General features: G+C 45.9%; 1 protein-coding gene across 11 annotated transcripts in view; it reads left to right on the forward strand.

Moving 5' to 3' along the window:
- ELP3 (elongator acetyltransferase complex subunit 3) overlaps window positions 1–23,017 on the forward strand; it is a 98,891-nt gene that overhangs the window by 2,904 nt on the left and 72,970 nt on the right. For all 11 annotated transcript variants that reach the window (XR_015708164.1, XR_015708167.1, XR_015708168.1 and 8 more), the window contains exons 3-7: window positions 584–722; window positions 3,711–3,781; window positions 6,357–6,420; window positions 8,276–8,344; window positions 10,238–10,392. Coding sequence is in view for 2 of the 11 variants with exons in the window: in XM_087774389.1 (XP_087630515.1) it covers window positions 584–722; window positions 3,711–3,781; window positions 6,357–6,420; window positions 8,276–8,344; window positions 10,238–10,392 (498 nt within the window). In the remaining 9 variants the exon portion in view is untranslated. The remainder of the gene's footprint in view (window positions 1–583; window positions 723–3,710; window positions 3,782–6,356; window positions 6,421–8,275; window positions 8,345–10,237; window positions 10,393–23,017) is intronic.

The raw sequence follows: 23,017 nt of genomic DNA on the forward strand, positions 1-23,017 counted from the left end.
CCAAAGTCAGTTCCATCAGGGAGAGGAGAGATTAATTTAGGGATGAAGTTTAAATCAGATTTTCTTAGCAATGTGTTATAAATGAAGTTGTTGTTTACAGAAAGTTCTTCCTTCTTTACATATGGGGAATAATAAAACCTGAATTTCTCCCACTGTTTCTATTTCATTTAAATGATATAATTGCCAGCTTTTTGCTGATGCTGGAAATAACTGACATGAATGCCTTAGAAGTTAACTTGGCTAGAGTCTGTGTCGGTAGGGGTTAATCAGGTGGAAGTCTTATGAAAAGAATTAAATCACTGAGAACGGGTAAGCCAGCGTCTGGGGGCAGCTTTCACAATGTTTTGATCAAATCATACTTAGAAGTAAAATATACAGAAACTCAAAACATTGGCAATTCTTGCATGTCAGCTTTATTCGGAGTTCATTTTCGGTATCTCGGTACGCAGTGCACCTGGAAAGGGAAATGGGGAGAACCTACCTAGATCTCCATGTAACTGAACAGTAATGCGATAGCACTGCTGTGGAATATGGGTCTGCAAGTCAGAATGGAATTGTTAATTTGAGGTATTTCTGCTTTCAGGCTGAAAACCAAGACGTCAGCAAAGTACGGACTTTCAGCACAGCCGCGTTTGGTTGACATCATCGCTGCTGTTCCACCACAGTACCGCAAGGTGCTGGTACCGAAGCTGAAGGCCAAGCCTATAAGGACTGCTAGCGGGGTAAGCACGTACATCAATCTCTCCATCCACCACCATCTTTCCCTGCTCTCATCGATAACTCATATTTAATTGTTTTCAAAGACCAGGATATTGTCTGTCCAGAAGCTTTAATGAAGATGCACTGGCTGCTTTGCCAGCTTCCAGGTTGCCTTTTCTGTGATGTTGTGCCCACAGGGCTATTGCTTTCAGAGCATTTGGGAGAAGAGAAACAGGAGGTCTGGAGATTTTGTTTCAGTGCAGCATGTCTTGCTTTTTAGTTGCTGTAGAAACAGTGCAGATTAATCTGCAGACCCTCTCAGTGAGCAAAGGTAAAATGTTAGTATTTAACCTGTTTCTTTGAAAGGTAGTTCAGGCTGAAAGCAGGAATAGAGGTGCAGCTAACATTCAGCTATTTGTTTTTAAGCTTCCCTACTGTATGTATAGCATGCCTAAACTCAACAAAAAAAAACCCACCAAACCAGAAACCAAAATCCCAGGAAGCGTTCAATTTTTATAACTTAAAAAAAAACCCCAGACAAACAAAAAAACCCAAATAAAACCACAAAAAAAACCCCCACCCCCCCAAAAAACCCTTAACTTCTTTAATTTCTTCTTTCTGGCTATAGAATATTTCATTAAACTCTTACTCCAACCAGGACTTCTGAAAACTGGAAATGAGGTATTCCGAGTTGGGTGCCCCAAATTAGTGGACACTAGAAAATCTTAGTGTGACTGTCTCTTCTTCCCTCTGGTCCTTTTTAAAAAAGAAGATAGCATCTTACATTACGTTTGCATTTAATGTGTGAAAAGGTGTCTGAGATCAGCCTGGGAAAGAAAGGCTTCCCTCGGTTAGGTGGAGGGAAGAAGCTATTTTTATCATCTTTGGTCAATATCTTTTTGGTTCTCTTCATCTCTCCCCGTTCTCATCTTCCAGGTGGTGGTTGATGTGCTTGGTGGCACACTCTCACCCTTGCGCTGTTTTAGGTGCACGTTAGATGGTCCTAGGGAATACCTGAATGTCAGTCTGCATTTTTTCGGCACGGTAGTTAACCAGATTTGGTATAAGACACCTGGTTCTTTATAATATACTGCCAGTTGATTCTGAATTGTAAAAATATTAAATTATAGGATTCCTATTTCTTGATATATTTGTAATCATAGAATCACAGAATGGTTTGGGTGGGAAGGGACCTCCAAAGGCCATCCAGTCCAACCCCCTGCCATGGGCAGGGACATCTTCACCCAGACCAGGGTGCTCAGAGCCCCATCCAACCTGGCCTTGAATGTTTCCAGGGATGGGGCATCCACCAGTTCTCTGGGCAACCTGTGCCAGTTAGCCACTCTCCATATTTGAAAAGTCATGGCAGTCAGAAGTCGCTGGTGACTGGAAAAAGAGAAACATTGCACCCATTTTTAAAAAGGGTCGAAAGGAGGGCCCTGGGAACTCCCGACCTGCCAGCCTCCCCTCTGTGCCTGGGGAGATCACGGCACAGATCCTCCTAGAAGCTGTGCTAAGGTGCATGGAGGACAGGGGGCTGATTCGGGACAGCCAGCACGGCTTCACCCAGGGCAAGTCCTGCCTGACCAACCTGGTGGCCTTCTGTGGTGGAGTGACTGCATCAGTGGACAAGGGAAGAGCTACAGATGCCATCTGTCTGGACTTCTGTAAGGCCTTTTGGCACAGTCCCCCACAACATCCTTCTCTAAATTAGAGAGAGATGGATTTGATGGATGGACTGTTCGGTGGATAAGGAATTGGCTGGATGGTGGCATCGAGGGGGTAGTGGTCAACGGCTTGATGTCCAGATGGAGACCAGTGACGAGTGGTGTCCCTCAGGGGTCTGTACTGGGACCAGCGCTGTTCAATATCTTCATCAGTGACGCAGACAGTGGGATCGAGTGCACCCTCAGCAGGTTTGCAGGTGACACCAAGCTGAGGGGTGCAGTCGACACGCCTGAGGGACGGGATGGCATCCAGAGGGACCTGGGCAGGCTGGAGAGGTGGGCCCGTGTGAACCTCATGGGCTCAACAAGGCCAAGGGCAAGGTCCTGCACCGGGGTCGGGGCAACCCCCGGTATCAGCACAGGCTGGGGGACGGAGGGATGGAGAGCAGCCCTGCCGAGAAGGACTTGGGGGTGCCGGGGGATGGAAAGCTGGCCACGAGCCGGCAATGTGCGCCGGCGGCCCAGAAAGCCAAGCGTCTCCTGGGCTGCATCCCCCGCAGCGTGGGCAGCGGGGCGAGGGAGGGGATTCTGCCCCTCTGCTGCGCTCTGGGGAGACCCCCCTGGAGCCCTGCCTCCAGCTCGGGGGTCCTCAGCACGGGAAGGAGATGGAGCTGTTGGAGCGGGGCCAGAGGAGGCCACCAAAATGGTCAGAGGCTGGAGCAGCTCTGCTGGGGAGAAAGGCTGAGAGAGCTGGGGGGGTTCAGCCTGGAGAGGAGGAGGCTGCGGGCAGAGCTGATTGCGGCCTCTCCGTGCTTAACGGGGGCCGACAAGAAAGGTGGGGACAGGCTTTTTAGCGGGGCCTGCGGCGACAGGACAAGGGGGAATGGTTTTAAACGGAAAGAGGGGAGATTCAGACTGGACAGAAGGAAGAAATTGTTTGTGCTGAGGGCGGTGAGGCCCTGGCCCAGGTTGCCCAGAGCGGTGGGAGATGGCCCATCCCTGGACACATTCAAGGCCAGGCTGGATGGGGCTCTGAGCACCCTGGTCTGGGTGAAGATGTCCCTGCCCATGGCAGGGGTGGGACTGGGTGGCCTTTGGAGGTCCCTTCCCACCCAAACCATTCCGTGATTCTATGATTCTGTAATCTCCTTATCTGTATATCCAGTGTTCTCTCCTTCAAGAGTTAACACGCAGATATTCTAGGTGGCAGACTAAGCAGAAAATATCTTTAAATAGTCTCTTGCAGATGCACATGTATACATAGCCTTCCAAGATGCACTTTATTTTAGTAACTTCAGAAGCAATTACTATAATTTCTCTCCTCTGTCACTCTGCTTCTTACAGATTGCTGTCGTGGCTGTGATGTGTAAACCACACAGGTGTCCACACATTAACTTCACAGGCAACATATGTGTGTAAGTATGACAGCTTAGATGACCTAAGAGGTCTGTTTTCCAGTATTTCTGTATAAATCTAGTATTGCAGTAGCATTGTATTGGGGACAGGCTTCCTTTCTGCACAAGCGCTAAGTTGCAGATTGCTGATACCTGCACGTTACGCTAAAAAGTCTACTTGGTTTCAGTTTTTCTTCGAGGAGGAAACCCTTTTGTTTCATGGGCCGAGCCCTACTTACCTTAGTAGATGCACACTTTCGTGAATATAGTAACCAGGGGAATACATTAATGATCAAATATAAGTTGTATTACTGCGGCAGGGTGTGCAGGTGCCGTGTGCATATGGCTGGGTACGTAAGCAGCTTGGAGAAGACTTATTACAGCAAAGAAAGAGGGCTCAATCTGAAAAGTTTGAAAACCACTGAACTGAGACCCACCTGAGGAGGTGCAGGTGTTGTCTGCAAAGACTCGCTCGGTGTGACAGTCTGGCTCTGCCTGGCGCTGGAATGAAACGAGAGCACAGATGGAAGGGAAGGCCTCCAGCTGCCAAGAGCTCGTGGTGTTAAGGGAATAGCTTCCGAGTTGGATTTGAACTGAGAAACCCAAGCTGGGTTTACCTTGAAGTATGTTACCTCTGTTTGACTTAAGAGTCTGTGCACCTGCAATCTCATCTGTTTTTTTTCTAGCCATATCAGTTCATCTATTTCGAAACATTGCTTCTCTCCCGCCTTGTCACTCCCAAAACATGTGTGTATTTCACTACCAGCTGGCTCCATTCTTGTTTTTGCATGAGCAGCTATTCTGTTTGAGCTGTTCCAGGTAATGAAATGCCTTCAATTGGACTGCACAACTTTTGCCAGCAAATTAATTTGGCCATGGTAATTTGGTAATTAATTTTATAATGGTGACGAATGACTTGGGCTGAGTTTGCAGGGCAGGCGGTGAGGAAACTAATCAATTATACTGCGAACCGAGTGTGTCTGATTTGATAGCGATGGCATTATTTTAGTCTGTGCATTTGAGATCTGCTCACTGGAAGTAACAACACGCTGACTGCTCTATTACCTTGTCTGTTGGAGGTGTTCAGTGCCCACGGTTAACGTTGAAGAGGTTGTCAGCCCTCCTGTCTCAGGTCGTCTTTGAGCACAGAACGACTGTAGGTCGGTCATTAATCCCACAGCCCTCAAAAGAAAGCTAAGGACCCTTCAGAATAAATTTATATTCCTTTTAATTACTACCTGCCGTGTACCGTTCCTCTCCTGGCTAGCAGTCATCCTGCGATAGCCACAAATCTGTCTTGCTGTGTCACAGAATGAGTTTCAAACAAGCCTCTAGATGCAGAAACTGTAGTTCAATACCAAACTGCCATACAGTTATCTGCAGGAGATGGACTGTATTCTTTTGAAGCAGTCTTAGAATGCTGTATTCATTAAATAGCATGTTCCTAAGTTCAGAAAACAAATGTAAATGAGCTTTCTCACCATCCAGATATTTAAATTCTATAAATTTCTGGAAAAGCAAGGCAGATTGTGTAACAGGATGATGTCTCTATTTTATGTCTTTCCATGCCAAATGAAAATCATATTTTACATCAAATGAGATGATGTTTTTAACAGAATGGTGGAAAATATCTAAATTGTTTATGATTGTATAATTGCTTTTTAAAATGTAATAATTTGTATGTAACTTGCTCCAAAACTGTATGGCAGCTCCCTAAAATAATGCCATGTTCCAGAAATATGCTCACAGTACATTTTGCTTCTGGTAGGTCTTATCAAGTTGTTTTATGTGGATGTAGTCATTTGACAAGTCCAAACTGTTTTTTGACATCCCATTCTTATTAAAATTAAATGAAACAACTGTTCTGCACCGTACACTTAGCGTTTGTGAACACACATAGGCTCAGTTCCTCTCAGTGTTACCGGATACCACAGAACTGCTGTCTTCAGCGTGTGCGTTTGGGTCTGTACCTGTATTTATATCGGGTGATGCAGAAACACAGGAATTCACTCATCTGTCCTGTGCTCTCAGCTGACCGGTCGTGAGCCAGCTTTAGTCTAGAAGCTGTATTGCAGCATTAAGGTACTGTAGTGCTTGAGCTAATAAGGCTTTCCTTTTGGGGATTTGGTTTTGCCTATATAGAATCATGGAGTCATTAAGGTTGGAGAAGACCCTTAAGATCATCAAGTCCAACCGTTAACCCAGCACTGCCAAGCCCACCACTAAACCATGTCCCTCAGCACCACATCTCCCCGGCTTTTAAATCCCTCCAGGGATGGGGACTCAGCCCCTGCCCTGGGCAGCCTGGGCCAGGGCCTGACAGCCCTTTTGGTGAAGAAATTTTCCCTAATATCCAACCTAACCCTGCCCTGGCGCAGCTTGAGGCCATATGAGAGCTCCTGAATGCCAGGAGAGCGGTTGGTATGTTGCTTTGGTCAGGATGTCTTGAATTTGTGTTCCCCTGCGTTTCTGATGAGAGATGGGCTAGTTAGAGCAGCATCTGCCCAGCCTGCACCCTCTGTGTACCCGTACCTCAGACAGATTAAGTCGTTGCAGTTGAGTTTGATGCCTGTTTTCTGTCTTTTAATATTTGCAGATACTGCCCAGGTGGACCTGATTCTGATTTTGAATATTCAACACAGTCCTACACCGGATATGAGGTATTACTTCAGTCTGCCATAAAGCATTGCCTACGTGCTCTATAAACTTGGGTTAGGCTGTTCGTTATTTCTGCAAATTCACCCATGTTGCAAGAATAAAAAACAAAAGCAGACTTCATAAACTAAATCTAAAGCAGCTCAACTACAAGACTGGAAATTCTTCTCAGTTATTGTAGCAGTTGTTTCTTTCTCCTCACCTTGCTGCTGTTCACACTGTTACACGTGTAATACGCGGTAGAGCAGGAGTGAGCAGCCTGTGGTTCTGAGCAGGGCAAGTGGAGCGTCGTGGCTGTTCCCCATGACTTGCTGGTGCGGGAACGGCTGTTAATCTGAATCTCCAGCTGTGGAAGGCGTAAGAGTAAGAGCAGTTGAAGGTGGCATTGCTGTCTTCCATGGGATACCGCTGCATGCAGTTCGTTGAAATGAATGCCGGCTGTGATTCCTGCAGCAGTTATCAATCTGCGTCAAAATTTTCCTAACTAACCAGTCCCGCGGAAATGTGCAGTTTTACTTGTGGCTCAATACGGATTTAAGGGAAGGGTATGGAGAAGGCAGAGCCAGACTGCTCCTCCCAGCTGCCCAGCGGAAATATGAGAGGCAACGAACATGAGGTGGAATGTGGAAAATTGTGCCTTAATATAAGAAAAGAATGTTTTAACGTGACGGTTGTCAAACACTTGAGTAGGGATCTAGAGAGGTTTGGGGAACTCATTCTAAAAGATAGTCAAGCACTGACTGGACACAGCCCTGAGCCTCCTGCCCTAACTTCAGTCCTGTCCAGCCTACAGGACCCTGCAGATTAACAAAGGTTAAGCTCTGGAAAAAAGCCCATTATTTAGCTGTTAGTGCCTCTGAAATTACACCTATGCCCTTATATGTCTGTATCTGCAGTGATATCTCGCTAAATATATATAAGCAAAATAGCACTCTCCTGTTGTATGCCGAAAGTTTAATAGCAAAAGATCTTGTTGTGACTAAATTATTGTGACTCATAGCTATCGTACAGGTATAAAGTAGTAAGATGAGGTAAAATACAAACTGGATTATTTTGGTAAACAGTGATGCAGCATCCTTTTAGTACGGATTTTGTCTCTTACCTCTTTTTTAGTGGCTTGAAACTTGTCCCATTAGTGCAAAGTAGGAAAATCCTGTGTATATTTATATTACTTTATAATTCATGTTGTTTTGGACATGTTGTGTTCATTTGTTTAATACTAACAGCATGTAGGAGCTATGCATGATTTAAAGAGTCCTCATCCTTCAGAGCTTTTAATATAACAGATATGAAATACCAAACAAATCCAAGATACAAAAGATACTTGAAAACCTTATCTTAGAGTGTCATTAATAGGCTTACATCTGCTAGTAATATAAAAAGTAAGCTATTAAGGATTTCAGTTGAAAGAATATGTTTAGGTGAAAGAATATTTGAAGTTTAGACTGAGTTCTAGACAGCACTCCTTGGATGACTGTTGTGCAAGTGAAGAAAAACTGAAATGAACAGGAGAGAAAAACTTGTATTTTGAAAAACATTTTGTTTTGTGATTTCCCCCCCCGATATTTCTTGACACTCACTATGGAGATTCTTTATCCATCCTGCTCTAATGAACTAAAAATTTGAAAAATTGTGTCATTCTCTTTGTTATAGTACCATCTAAGGATAAAAAAATGTGTTAAGGAGCCAAATTCAAATTTACAGTTGGATGGGTTCTCTGGTTGCGAGTCTGAAGACTATAGGGTCCATTTGAAGACTTTAGCATTTCAGTGCTAAACATAGTCTTTTTGTTCTTTTTCACTGTGGTTTTTTTTGGTTTTTTTTTAAAGTTTACAAAATGGATCTCCTTGTGTTTTTTAGCCAACGTCCATGAGGGCCATTCGGGCCAGATATGACCCCTATCTCCAGACAAGACACAGGGTGGAACAGGTAAATTTTTACAGTGAAAGGGGAATGCGTTGTGATTGTGAAGAAAATAATGATAATGCTTCTAATTGCCTGAACTGGTGGCTGAAAGGGTTGTGATCAGCAGCACTAAGTCCAGCTGGAGGCCAGTGATACAACCCAGCTGTCAATACTGGGGGCCGATAGCGTTTAACCTCTCTGTTAACGACCTAGATGTTGGGACGGAACACACTGTCAGCAAGTTTGTAGATGATGCAGAATTGGGAGGAGTGGATGATAGACCAGAGGATTGTGCTGCCTTTCAGATTGACCTGGACAAGGCTGGAGAAATGGGCTGACAGGAACCTCTTGAAGTTCAGCAAAGGGAAATGCCAAGTCCTGCCTTTGGGGAGGAACAACCCCAGGCACCAGTACATGCTGGGGGTTGACCAGCTGGAAAGCAGCTTGACAGAAAAAGGCCTGGGGGTCTTGGTGGACACCAAGTTGACCATGAGCAGTGTTGCGGCCTTGAGGCAAAGGCGGCCAGCAGCCTCCTGGGCTGCATTAGGATGAGTGTTGCCAGCAGGTCAAGGGAGGAGATCCATCCTCCGGCCTCAGCCGTGGTGAGGGCCCATCTGGAGAGCTGTGTCCAGTTCTGTGCTCTCCAGAAGACAGACATGAACATACTGGTGCAAGGCTAGCAAAGGGCCGCTAAGACAATGAAGGGACTGGAGCATCTGAGGAGACGTTGAGAGAGCCAGAACTGTTTAGGCTGGGGAAGAGAAGGCTTGGGGCAATCATACTGATGTGTATAAATACCTGGTGGGAGGCGCTAAGAAGATGGCTAAGGCTCTTCTCAGTGGTGCCCCATGACAGAACGCAACAGGCACAAATTGAAACGTGAGAAATTCCCAAAACATCATGAAACAATTTTTATTTGTGAGGGTGACCGAGCGCAAGACCGGGTTGCCTAGAGAGGTTGTGCAGTCTCCGTCCTGTGAGATACTCAAAGCCTGTCTGGACACAGCGCCGAACAAACTGCTGTGGCTGATGCTGCTGTGAGAAGAGAGATTGGACTAGGTGATCTCCAGAGGTCCCTTCCAACCTCATCATTTCACGATTCTGTAATTCGACGTTAGCCTGACTTGATCCCCATAGAAAAATTATTTTTAGGCCTTTTAACTGTTTAACAGTAATTTCCATTAGATAAATGACAAGTTTTGAACCTCTTAAAGATGTCATCTGTTCTGAACAATACCTGATTACTGATAGGAGACCCTATTACAATAAAATTGTACTGAACTTTTGTGGCAGTTGCTAGTTCTTGGTAATTACTTACATGGAGAATTTAGTACTGAAACAGAGGTGTTCCTACCAAAATGATCTTTTTTTTGAGGGGTCTCCGCTGGAGAATTAAAAGATCTGAAGAGTTTCTCAATCCTGTTCTGCTTTGACTGGTTTCCTGTTTATCTCCGAATCCATTGGAAAATTTTCCATGAATTCAGGGTAGTCCTTTTCTCCCACAAGATTTTAAGGAAAGTTAGTTCTACATGGATCGAAGCAGATGTGAGGAAACTTTTCCTACTGGCCATATCTAAGCTAGCTTCAAACTGGAACCAGCGTAACTCCCATCAGCAAGATGCTAGGCTCAAGTAATTCTGCTTTGTCAAGAAAACTGGTTATGCTGGGCTCAATATCTGTACTGATGCTGGGCTCAGTATCTGTACTGTGTTCTTGCAGTAGAAAAATAATTTTTGAGGTTTTTTTGGGGGGGGGACATTACAAGAAATCTGTACAAAAGTATTAATAGTTTGTCATTCATAAAAGATATGACAAGTAAAGAAGGAAATGCAGTGTAGGAATGTCAGGGTTTTCAGAGAAGTCCTTTAGATAAGTTCCTGATCAGTAATTTTTTCTCTGGTACTTTTAATTTTACAGCTGAAGCAGTTGGGCCACAGCGTGGATAAAGTAGAGTTCATTGTGATGGGTGGAACATTCATGGCTCTGCCTGAAGAGTACAGAGATTACTTCATCAGAAACCTTCACGATGCCTTATCAGGTCACACTTCCAATAATGTAGCAGAGGCCGTCAGGTAAGCATCGTGGTTTTCTTTAACGTAATTATTTAAAAGTGTTCTTTAACTGATGTACGAACGGAAAATACTGAAGACAAAAATTCAGACCTCTTTTTTTTTTTTTTTTTTAAAGGCAATATTTATCCAAATACGTGTTTAGGCACAGAATATTTATAGCTCAACTTGCAGCATTGCTCTGGGTACTGCATAGCACCAGCAGAAGATAGGGCCATGGTTTATCTATTTTCTCATGTAGGAAATGCTAAGCTGCTTCTAATTTCTTGGCGTTCCATCTGGATTTCTACCTTTTATGCCTCATCACCTTGATTTGGAGTTGTGACGAATCACATTGCCATGGGATTTATTTCCTTTAGCTGGGAAGGGGAGCTGATCCTGGCTTGGAGGGAGGCCAGACGTCAGCTCCCGTAAGGGATGACTCACCCGCGAGAGCGTCACTGCTCAGGAGCTCCGAGCCCCTTGCAGTCTGAAACGCAGTTACCCTTGCGGTATTTTGGTGTGACAAGGAGATGCTCCTCTTCCCATTTTACGGTTGATGAACTGAAAATCAGAGGATGATCTATTTGCCTGTGCTTTGGGTCATTAAATACATAACTTCCCAGTGCATTTTGCAGCATAAAACTGGGAAGAAAAATGGGAAAGATTTGATGTTTTGGAGCTGTTAAAACTAGGTGAGCATCCCTACTGACAGTTTTAGTTTGCTACCTCGTCGTCATTCAGTACAGTGGATTTTCCTTGATACCATTATCATCTACTAAAGAAAGTGGTTTTAAAACTGAGCAGGACTAGCCCTTGTCTAGCTTCGTGGCTACCTTCGTATTTTGAAGCTGTAAGTTCATTTGGCTTTCCTCTGGAGGGCAGCAAACGCTTCTGCTGGTTTTCTTTGGGTTTTTTTTTTTTTTTCTTGTCATTCAAAGACCAGACAACAAAAAATGCTATGCTCTCTTTCCAAGTGGATTTTATAAGACAAAATCACAAACAAGTTGGGAAAAGAATTGCTTTTCTTTTGCTCCACTGCCCTGGTTGTGAGCACAGAAGGACACAACTCATTATGGAAGAAGGGTGGAATTTGCAGGTTGTCTATCACTGTGCTTATACCTACGTCAGGCGATTCAGGATGTGGCTATTCCATATTTTTTTCTGCTGCAGGTGTCTAGCTAATTTTACTGGACCCAAAAATGCTTTTGGAGTAGCCTGTCGTTTGCACTGCAGATTATTGAGGAAACTATTTACGACACAGAGCGTGTGACCGAGTCATTTTAAGTGCATGCAAAAATGAAGTGACTCTGAAGTCAGTGTGCTGCCTTGCAAGCATGCAGATCAAGCGATGTGAGAAAACCTGCACTGACAATTTGTGGTTTTTTTCCAGTAGATAAATAAAGGTTTATATTTTTAACATAAAATTCATGTTAAATGCTTAGTAAATGGAGGTATGTGGGAGTTATTCAAGTTGCACTTCCTAAATATTCTAGAGGTGAGAAAATTGGGTTCAAGATGAATCAGACTTTTTACTTTTTGTGCTTCTTGCATTTAGTTTTTGTACCGTGTCACTGCGGTACTGTTCTGAGATGGCCAATGACACTTGGAATAAACAGTCAAGGTTGAATTTATTTCTCTTTGTACCTGAGGATTCAGCCCTTCTCCCTCACTGCTTCCATCACCAGAGGCCGTGCTATGTGGGGAATACTGACAGTATTTTACTTGTTCTATGTTGTGAATACTGCATTAGCCGGTAACCTGAGATCTGGTCTCTCTCACCCCTTCCTTTGAATGTGATTATGGTAGCCTTGAATTTTTTCCTCCTTGTGCAAATCATTAGTTAATTTTATATTTTGTACAGTGATTCCCTAATGGGGAAAAAGACCTTCAGCCAGGATACTGCATAAAAAGTCTTTCTGAGCATGACCTTTGATTAAACCAGTGCAGCATCTATCTATATAGGCTTCAGTCCACCTAACTGTGTACACGTTTTTCCCCCCTTTTTTCCAGTCATTTCTTTATTTTGTCCTTAAACTTGAGCTTTGCTTCTACGTCCAATGCTGCCTTTCCAGTGATAGTGATATGCTGACCTATACGGTCTGAACTGTGCAGCACTGAAGGGCTCATCAATCTGGCATCCTCCTCTTGACGTAATTTTCAACTTTCTTCGTATAATACTTTGTCTTGATCAGCCCACTGCAGCTTCTGGTCCCAGTTAATCTGATAAAAAGGCTGTGACTCTGTGCAGTTTCAACCAGTACAGTACGACCGTAGCCTGCCATGGAGGTATAGACTGTTCCTTACCAAGAATTGGGACTGCAATTCTGACTAAATCAATAAGTCTTCAAACTGTGTTGGCCCTTGGACTCCAGCTGATGTTCTGAGTTGGCTTCTGGCTTTCTTACAGATTCAGAGTCTTATGGTGAATCCAGCCCCGTGGTAAATCACAAAGCTGCAAACCCAGCAGTGCCTATATGAGAGAAATGGTGTGGGACTGGGGCTGATCTGTCTCGGGGAAGCGAGGCACTGCTCTAGCCAGCTGCCGCCGAATAAATAAGTCTGAAACTGTGGCTTTGTAATCAGTGGAGAGAGCAGGATCTTCACGGGATGGCTCCGAGCGTGTAAGCTAGGTTGCTGCTTTAAACTGTTTCCAGGTAAACTGGGCAGCTGACTTGGGGGGTGTGAAGGACTCCCTTTATGCCTCTATTTATAAAGCGGTGGGAGATCCTTTTTGCATGAGTGGACCTGGAGCGAGTTAAGATTGTGGGTTTTATGGATGCATGAACAGAAGATGAGTGTAGAAGTGACCGTATTTACATACGTGAACTCGCCAACCAAAAGTGTGATTTTTAAGAAGATAAACTGCCAGGCTTTCATAGCGACTCTGTTGCGAGTGGAGGAAGGAGATGACTTCCCTGAGAAAGCGTTGCTGCTGTTTAGTATTTCTGTAGCACCTCCCTGTTGAGGTAATAAACACTTTTTCGGCTCTTCAGACAGAAGTCTTTGCTTGAGATGCTTTGGTGTGCTTGAGAAATAAGTTGGCCAAGGAATAAGTGAAGGATTGCAGAGCCAGAGGGGATCTTTGTTTTGTAGAGAGCGTGCAAGGAGACTGAGAAGTTTTAATTTTTATCTGCTGCGAACACCACTTAGGAGACTTCAGTGCACTTCTGGATACCTATGAAGCAAGGTTGTAGACGTGGTGATAAGCTTCCCTTCTTTAGGAGGAGATTTGTAATTACTGCTAAAGAATCACTATAAGAAAGATTTTTCTTTTTGTACGCTGGAGAAATACGTCTTCCTCTGGGAGTTGTTCCCATCGAGCCACAGTGTTGACTTGACGGCTGATTGCGACTGCCTTTGCTCTTTCACGAGGACAGTGAACCAAGAAGGTGTAAAATCCACATGCAAATGAGAATTGCTGCTCCCCATCATTTCGCTCCTCTCACCTGACCCATGAGTCATTAGAGGTGCTGGGCATATTTAACTGCCACCGTGACTCACCACTTCGAGGGCTGAGCACCGCTTCGCTGAGCCAGGATCTGACTGTTAATTAGTGCATGAGGCCAAAGGAGAACTTGCCTGTGTTGAGAAAGGCAGGTGTCAGAAAGATCCCCCTAAGCTACACACCCGTGCGGCTCCTTGGACGGCAACATCAAGCCTGGCTTCTCTCAGTGTAGTTAAAAATGCACAGGAATTATTTTTTAAATTTTATTTTAACAGTATCGTGCGTTGTCTGATGTTCGATCTGATCGTAAATCACATTGTTAATGGCAAAGTAAGAAGGGGATAAAATTGCTGGAACCTCATGTTCTGCAATTCAGGTATCTTGTGTACCTGATATTTATGTGACAATATTCAGGTGCATAGCAGACATAATAGCTATTTCTGTAATAGGTCTGTAATCCAAGACTGATTCAGCTTTACATCCACTCCTCAGTCAGTAGTCTCTTCAAAGGCGCATTTTCCACTGCCGTCGTGCATTGGAGCCCAGAACTTGCAGAAGCGAGTACCGTTGACCGCGTTTGATTCCTCGTGGAGAAATTGCAGCTCCTAATACCGAACGACCCCGTGAGACTGCCTTTTTCTCAGGCTTGTCATCGATTGCTTTTGCCAAGTGTCCTTTTGTGTTTCCACCATTAGCTGTCTCCTCCGCTGAGCTGGTGAGCGGGCAGCAATGCTTCCCGCTGCCACAAATGTTTTCATGATGCACGAGGAAATCTCCTTTAGGTATCCCAAAAGCCATATTGATCTTTTGGCAAGCGGTAAGCAGATAGATCCAGCTACTTTGGAGCCTGCGCTGAAAGCGAAGACACAGGTTTTAAATAACCACTGCTTAGAGCTGGATTATTGTGTGTCCAGTTTAAGGCCTCTTAGCCCATCCGAGGAAGAAAAAAAAACCCCGAGCACTGGCAGTTCCAGCAGCAGTTGGTTTGATATGTGGAGCTCCTGATGCATTTTAAAACCCAGCTGGAAATCACTTTTCTTGAACATGCCAGATCAGAGCAACCCATGAAAAATGTGGTTTGTGTGGTTATCAGATGATGTGTTTTCTGGAAAGATCATTATATTCTTTTCTCAAATACCCCCATTAGATCTCATGTATCAGTAATTCTTCTAATAGAAGCTGCAGTTTCTCCACAAGAAATAGAGTGATCGTGAGGGTTGCCAGCTAAGCAACTCCTAACGTTGCTTTTCAACAGTGAGAAATAAACCTACTTTCAAAAGGTTGCTCTTTATTTTCAAATTAAGTCTGTTTTAAATTTCCCAAATGAGACTTTTGGAGTTTTGTTAGAAGACAAAGGTTTCTGCCAGTAAGTCTAGTCCTGCTGCTGCCGCTGTTGTAATTTTACCAAGATTTAGCTCGGCTGCTTGACTTTCAGGGCACAGACATTCAACAGAGTTACGTGGGGTGGCAAGTGGGCATATTAGGCCTGTGGTGTTGCAGCTGGCTTTGTGTACGTGTTTCGCTGGCCCCACTTGTGAGGAATTCTACTGTCCTGTGAATCTCAAGGAAAAAGATTTAAGCAAACACGCGTGTGGTGGGTTGACCGTGGCTGGATGCCAGGTGCCCACCAAAGCCGCTCTGTCGCTCCCCTCCTTGGCTGGACAGGGAAGGGAAAATATAACGAAAGGCTCGTGGGTCAAGATAAGGGCAGGGAGAGATCCCTCAGCAATTACCGTCACAGGCAAAACAGACTCGACTTGGGGAAATTAGCTTAATTTATTACCAATCAAATCAGAGTAGGGTAATGAGAAATAAAAACTAAATCTTAAAGTACCTTCCCCCCACCCCTCCCTTCTTCCCAGGCTCAACTTCACTCCCGATTTTCTCTCCCTCCTCCCTGCCAGCGGCGCAGGGGGACGAGGAATGGGGGTTGGGGTCAGTCCATCCCACGCTGTCTCTGCCGCTCCTTCCTCCCCAGGGGAGGGCTCCTCACACTCTGCCCCTGCTCCAGCGTGGGGTCCCTCCCATGGCAGACCGTCCTCCACGAACAACTTCAACGTGAGCCCTTCCCAGGGCTGCAGTCCTTCATGAACTGCTCCCACGTGGGTCCCCCGCGGGGTCACCAGTCCTGCCAGCAAACCTGCTCCAGCCTGGGCTCCTCTCTCCACGGGGCCACAGGTCCTGCCAGGGGCCTGCTCCAGCGCAGGCTTCCCACGGGGCACAGCCTCCTTTGTGCATCCCCCTGCTCCGGCGTGGGGTCCTCCCCGGGCTGCAGGTGGATCTCTGCTCCACTGTGGACCTCCATGGGCTGCAGGTGGATCTCTGCTCCACCGTGGACCTCCATAGGCTGCAGGGGACAGCCTGCCTCACCACGGTCTTCACCACAGCTGCAGGGGAATCTCTGCTCCGGCGCCTGGAGCACCTCCTCCCCTCCTTCTTCACTGGCCTTGGTGTCTGCAGGGCTGCTCCTCTCACATATTCTCACTCCTTTCTCCAACTGCAAATGCACAGGGTTGGTTTTTCCCCCTTCTTAAATACGTTATCCCAGAGGTGCTACCACCATCGCTGATGGGCTCAGCCTTGGCCAGTGGCGGGTCCGTCTTGGAGCCGGCTGGTGTGGGCCCTGTCGGACATGGGGGAAGCTTCTAGCAGCTTCTCACAGAAGCCACCCCTGTAGCCCCCCCGCTACCAAAACCTTGCCATGCAAACCCAGTACAGTGCTTTACCTTGTGGTTAGTATAGGCGAAGAAGATGCTCTCCTATAATTCAGATGGCTCAATTGACATATGCTTGCTTGTTACACTAATGTATCTTAATTGTGCTTTCTGAGTACTAATTGTGGCTCTAGCAAAAATAACCGAGAGCTTTGACTCACTAGCTCCAGTGATTCATGCTGGGGCGATTTAAGAGGTTACTCTTCTCCTTTTATCTACCTTGACCCTCTGCTTGAGGTTACCCCTTCCAAAACAGGCAGCTAAACATAGTCGTCCACCCTTCAGCTGCCAGAGTTCACTCTGTGGCAAATTAATGTAATCTGGAACGGATAGCGATTTAAGAAGATATCCTACTTCTTTGGCTGCGGGGAGCCCAGCCTTTTAAATTGCCCTGCTACAAATTGCCAGAATTTGATAGTCAGATCTCACCTCCTGACTTGCCGTAATGTGTAGGTGCTGTGACAGGTAGGCTCTAGCAGCTCCAGCACAAACCGCTGTAATTGTCAGCTTAAGCTCCTATTCTAGCAGTAATTTGGGCAGCCGAGGTGTGTGGGTACTGATCCGGTTCTGCATCCCCTCCTGCGCAGGCACCGGCTTCTGGCAGAGAAGGAAGCGAATCGCAGGAGGCAGCAACATTGCAAATTGCTGTGGCTGTATCCATCGGAGCTCGTCTGTCAGATCCCTCAGGACATCTGGCTGGGCAGTGATTTTTCTGTGCCTCTGTGCCAGGCAGGAGATAACTGGCTATTGTTTTAGTGCCAGATCGTTTCCAGCAGAGATTTTGCCTAAATTGCCTTTTATTCCCAGAGATTTGGAGACTAGTTCCTAACTAGTTCTGGAGAAGCAGGCAGATTTTCTTTGTTTTCCAGCTTTGGATGTGACTCTTCCATGGTGCAGGAGCCCTGTTTGCCATTAAAACCTGTTTGTTGCTGAGTGTTTACCCGTAAATGCCTTCAGTATGGATAACGTCTTTCCAGTTTGCAGAATTTGAGGAAATTTACCCCAAAGCTGGCTGGCCTTTGTTGGCATCCTGTTACTTTTCCATCACTTATTTTCTCCTGCAAGACCCAACTTTTAGCTGCTGAAGTGCGTGTTATTTGGAAGATATACAAGTGAAAGTCATTTCATCAGATCCTTGTCTTGTTATGGGTAGCTGTTCATCTTTTTTCCTCCTGCAGCTATGGAAAGTGATTGCCTATCCAGTTATCTGTCCTGTTCAGTATTTCCGCAGCATTTTCTTCTGCATGTAAAATATCCAGGTTTGTGACTGAACGTAGACGACTGGGGAAGGTAGATATGAGGAAGCCATACCCACGTATTCCTGTGCATGTGCAACAGTACATCTGATATTATGTGACTTTAGGTTTTCTAAGGTGGATGCTGGAGCCAAATATATCTTTGTCATAGGTTTACAAGGTGGTAGTGTTTATTCATAACAGAAATTTGAGCTACACCAAATTTAGCAATATTTGTAAACACTGTTGATCTATATTTTCTCCTAGGCTGGTGGAAAGGATGATGGCCCTAGCGGTCATGACATTGTCAAAGCTAAATAATGAATTTTAGTGCCTTTTTTGTACATTTTCAGCAAATTACTGCTGAACACCTGCCAAAGGGAATACTTTTCTCATTTTTGCTGCTTCACTGCTGTGCGTGTGTAATTTGGCAAGCGTAACAAGTTCTCCGGTGACCTACACTAAAATGTTAATGCTAGGATGGGATCTGAGTGGTCAGCTGGGATTGGTAACTGGAGGTGGAGCTTCATCCGTGGCTCGGTCACCCGTATGAATATGAACCTGGCCCGAATATTATTTGGTTCTGGTTCAAATGGTGCTGGTGATCCAAAGGTAATGTCACAAAGAGACGGTGTGCCGTGTACTAAATAAGCTTTCTGGGTTAATTTCCTCCCTGACACAGAAAGTATTACACCATCCTGTGCAGTACAGTATTGCCTTAGTTGCTGTTGTATTCTGGTTTTCCAGGTGTGCAGAAGATCAAACACTGGTGATTGCTTTGAGCTCCGTAAGGATGCAAGCGATCCTAGGCTGACGCTCCCGCGCCCTGGAGAGCTCACGTGGGACCTGCACTAACTTTTTTCCTTCTTTCAGCAGAGATTGCTTTCCAGCCCAAATTAAAATGGGCTGGTAAAATAGTGAGATGGAGTTTATAGTTCCCTTAGCTGTGCTGTGCTTGCCTCATTGATATTGTAAACCGAGATCCACTGCCTTTCAGCAGTGCTAAATTAATTTGAAAGAAAAGTCATTTTCTAGTTACATGGTGGGTGCAGTAGGCATGCAAAAAAAAAAAAAGGCAGGTTTAATTTTCATACTTTTATGGAAGGATGTCAAGAAGTGGTTTTCCTGTGACTGTTTTGCGAACGCCGTGCTAGTCAGAGCAGAGGCTGTTTGCTTTTGAGATACGTCTTTCTGCAATGTGTTGCAGCTAATGCACTCTGGGACTCTGTGCCTCCTCGTGGCCCATCAGTTTGTGAAGTCAAGTACTCAAAAGCTGGGAACTGGCAGAGCTGGGGGTGTTTGAGCAGCCTTAATTTGGTCACCCCCTGTCTAGGCCTTGGATTATACAATTAACCTACTTTTTTCTCTTTTTGCAAGACCTTTGCCTGGTTTGCCTCCAGAGATAGATTGTGCGCTGCTCTAAAAATTCAAAAATTAGTGGGAAGGGCCTTTGTTCCTTCAATATAAATAACATTCACCTTTTCTCTAACGGCTGTGAGGTGAGACGTGGGTTCAGCTCGTGAGTTCAGACAGCTCAATTCAGATGTTTCCATGTGAACTGGGTGCCTGATCTCCCCTCACAAGCAGCGGAGCCCAGAGAGGGATCCAGCTGATGCTGAAGCAGGCACCCGCGCTGGGTCTGCGTTGCTCTCTGGGCTCTGTTGGCCACCACCGGCTGCCGCGGGAGATGAGAGCCCCAGCTCAACGCAGGTGTTTGCACCCAGGAGCTGGATCCCGCACCGAGAGTCTTGGCTCCATCGCTGGCTCGGGCAGGAGGTGTTTTCTTCTTCATCTCTGACTTCTGACTCCTTGAGCTCGTGCTGGTTTTTGATGCAGCATCACTTTTTGCAAGATACTTCTATTTCTTCCAGTGTTGGTTGTTGATCCCATTCTCCTTACCAGGTTTTTGTTTTTCCCCACCTCTAGGAAGACACAAGCAGTCACCCACCTTTGGTTGTACTCCCTTTTTCAGTTCTGTCTCCTCTCTGGCGTATTTGTCTCATTGTAAGCCAGGCTGTGCCATTTGCAGGGGGTGAATCGTTAAGGTTGGAAAGGACCTCTGAGATCGAGTCCAACCGTTAACCTAACTGCCAGGTCCACTACTAAACCATGTCCCTACGCACCACATCCACATGTGTTTTGAACACTTCCAGAGACTGTGATCGCACCACTGCCCTGGGCAGCCTGTGCCAGGGCCTGACAGCCCTGTTTCCATGCTGTACAACATGATGGAAACATGTACTGTTTCCATGCTGTACAACACAACGTAGCAAAGATCATGCTGCTACTGAAACCCCCATCCATTGGGTTTTCTGGTCCCTATCCACATTATGCATGGATCCCCGAATGATGCGGAAGAGAAGGAATCAGTTTTACCTGCACTATTCAACTGATTCAGCTATTCTGCTTCTGCACATTGTCACACCGAGGGCTGCAGCTTTAACTTCTACTTAGAATCATAGAATCGTTAAGGTTGGAAAAGACCCTTAAGATCATTGAGTCCAACCGTTAACCCAGCACTGCCAAGCCCACCACTAAACCATGTCCCTCAGCACCACATCTCCCTGGCTTTTAAATCCCCCCAGGGATGGGGACTCAGCCCCTGCCCCGGGCAGCCTGGGCCAGGGCCTGACAGCCCTTTGGGGGAAGGAGTTTTCCCAATATCCAACCTAACCCTGCCCTGGCGCAGCTTGAGGCCGTTCCCTCTCGTCCCATCGCTTGTTCCTGGGGAGAAGAGACCAACCCTCCCCCCCCCCCGGCTCCAGCCTCCTTTCAGGCCGTTGCAGAGAGCGATGAGGGCTCCCCTCAGCCTCCTCTTCTCCAGGCTGAGCCCCCCCAGCTCCCCCAGCCGCTCCTCCCCAGCCTTGGGCTCCAGCCCCTGCCCCAGCCTCGCTGCCCTGCTCTGGCCACGCTCCAGCCCCTCCATGGCCGCCTTGGGGTGAGGGGCCCAGCGCTGAGCACAGCATTCGAGGGGCGGCCTCCCCAGTGCCCAGCACAGGGGGACGATCCCTGCCCTGCTCCTGCTGGCCACACCATTCCTGACACAAGCCAGGATGCCACTGGCCCTCTTGGCCACCTGGGCACACTGCTGGCTCATGTTCAGCGGCTGTCGACCAGCACCCCCAGGCCCTTTCCCGCCGGGCAGCTCCCAGCCGCTCCTCCCCACGCCTGCAGCGGTGCCTGGGGTTGTTGTGCCCCCAGTGCAGGACCCGGCCCTGAGCCTTGCTGACCCTCACCCAGTGGCCTGGGCCCATCATGTAGCCATGATAGTGAATGTTTGGCTTCACTCCTTAGCAGGAACTTGCTCCTTGGGACCAACGTATTCTCGCTGGAGTTACGAGGGATGTCTGTGCCTCGGGAGGATGCAGTTTTAAGCTACTGTAGCAGCTAAAAGCTGAAATACTTTTCCAACGCGATGAGCTGAATCACCATTAAAAATTGAGTAGCCGTTTGCACCTTAGTTGGAGCGGCGACGGACAGCAAATGGAGCTGGGGAAATGGCACCATCCGTTCTTGCAGGCTGCTGCAGCGAGCCTCTTCCTGAACGTGGGTTTTACAAAAACAAGCACGCGTATGTTTTTGAGAGCGATCATATTGCAGCTTTATAGGTGAGGGAGTTGCTTTGGCAAGAAAACAAGATTAGCTAAACCATAGCTTTTCACTGGCAGTTTTGGCTGATGACTGCTTTTTATTAGCTCTGTTTATAATTTTATTGATACAATTTCTTTGTTTCCTCAAAGCAGCAATCAAGCTGTTTTCCTTCCTCACGCTAAACGTTTCTATCGGAGTGTCAGATGAGGGCAAGATGAATTCTGTTTAATAGGTGGATGCAGAAACTACAAAGCAAGGTCCTCACTGGACACTGTCTTTATGCAACGGTAGCTTTTAGGGCATGTAGTTGTCGCAACCATAAGCAGCACGGCAGCGGCAGAAGTGGTTATTTTCCTCAATAACAGCTAGGAAGTGGCTGTTACTAAGAATATGCAACTTTCCCTAGGCCACAGTGAGTCAATATCAGAACTGAAATTGGAACTAGATTTTTTTTTTTTTAATACATACAAGTCTCACCTAGTGCGGTCTCGCTCATCAACTGTAGCAAGAAAACCTTGAACTTCAGTTTAGATTTAATAAAAGAGAATGTCATGTCATTTCTCTCATAATTTTAGATATAAGGATTTTTTTTTCTCCCAAATCCCTTTTTAGCCTCCGTCTATAACTATATATTGACTATGCCGTGGTAAACTGTCTATATAATTATGACCTAATCGTTAATCGTATTCATTTGGCAACAGACATTTAAATTGTTGCTCTCTCAAGTTTCCCTGAACTAAATTGCACAGCAAAGATGTGAGAAATCAAGGGCAAATCTTGGGCCTCTCCTTTAGAACGGCCTTTGTTGCTGTGGTGGCATGGTTTGTTGTTCATGGGATGTGTTATCTGCTTCTGTACACTTGGATAAAAAGAGAAAGGGACGTAGAGTAAAACCTGTCCTGTGGGAGCAGCTGATATCGATTGCCTGGTAGAGGTGGAATTTAACTAAAGGTCAAATAAAATTGTTCTGGAATCCACAGAAGGGACAGCTGAAATGGGACTAAGAGCTACTTCTTTTTAGATTTTATATTGCTTGGTGAAAAGATACCAGGAAGGCAAAATTGACCAAAATGAAATATTAACCAGGCACAGCCTACAGCCCTCTGCTTTTCTCCCCTTGAAATACTGTGTGGGTTAAGGCCACCACGCTGCACAGAACCGATGCTTAAAGCAAAGACTGGGGCTCTGTATTTAGTGTTTATCCTGGATTACTGGGCAGAAATTCCCAAATTGTTACTGAGAAATGCGTTTGATTCTTTCTAAAACTTCATAGCTTAAAGTGTCTCCAATTTTCTCTCATTGTGCTGAGCATATTTTTTCCCCAAGCCTTTCTTCTGCATCATAAACTGACGAATGGTTTTGGAAATAATACTGTTTGGGGTTGATAACCCTCGTGCATGGGCTTTTTTTCCCACTTCAGAAGTGATTTTGGTGGGTTTGGGTAGCCTGAGAGGCCATGTAATTACTTGTAAATTATTTCCTTTTCTTAAATAGGAGAGGAGCTGCTGTTTGGCACAGGAAATCTTGCCCTCTTTTGTAGCGAGCCCAGAGCTTCATAGCACCTTCGAGCTTCTGGTCATCCGAACCACTTCTTCCTTCTTGCAATTTTATCAAGACTTTCAGGATGACATTCATGGCTTCTTTTCTTTATTTGTCATTTT

The sequence above is a fragment of the Nipponia nippon genome, unplaced genomic scaffold (genome assembly GCF_047370975.1).
Source record: "Nipponia nippon isolate SJK-2023a ecotype South Korea unplaced genomic scaffold, ASM4737097v1 scaffold_4, whole genome shotgun sequence".
Classification (NCBI taxonomy): domain Eukaryota; kingdom Metazoa; phylum Chordata; class Aves; order Pelecaniformes; family Threskiornithidae; genus Nipponia; species Nipponia nippon.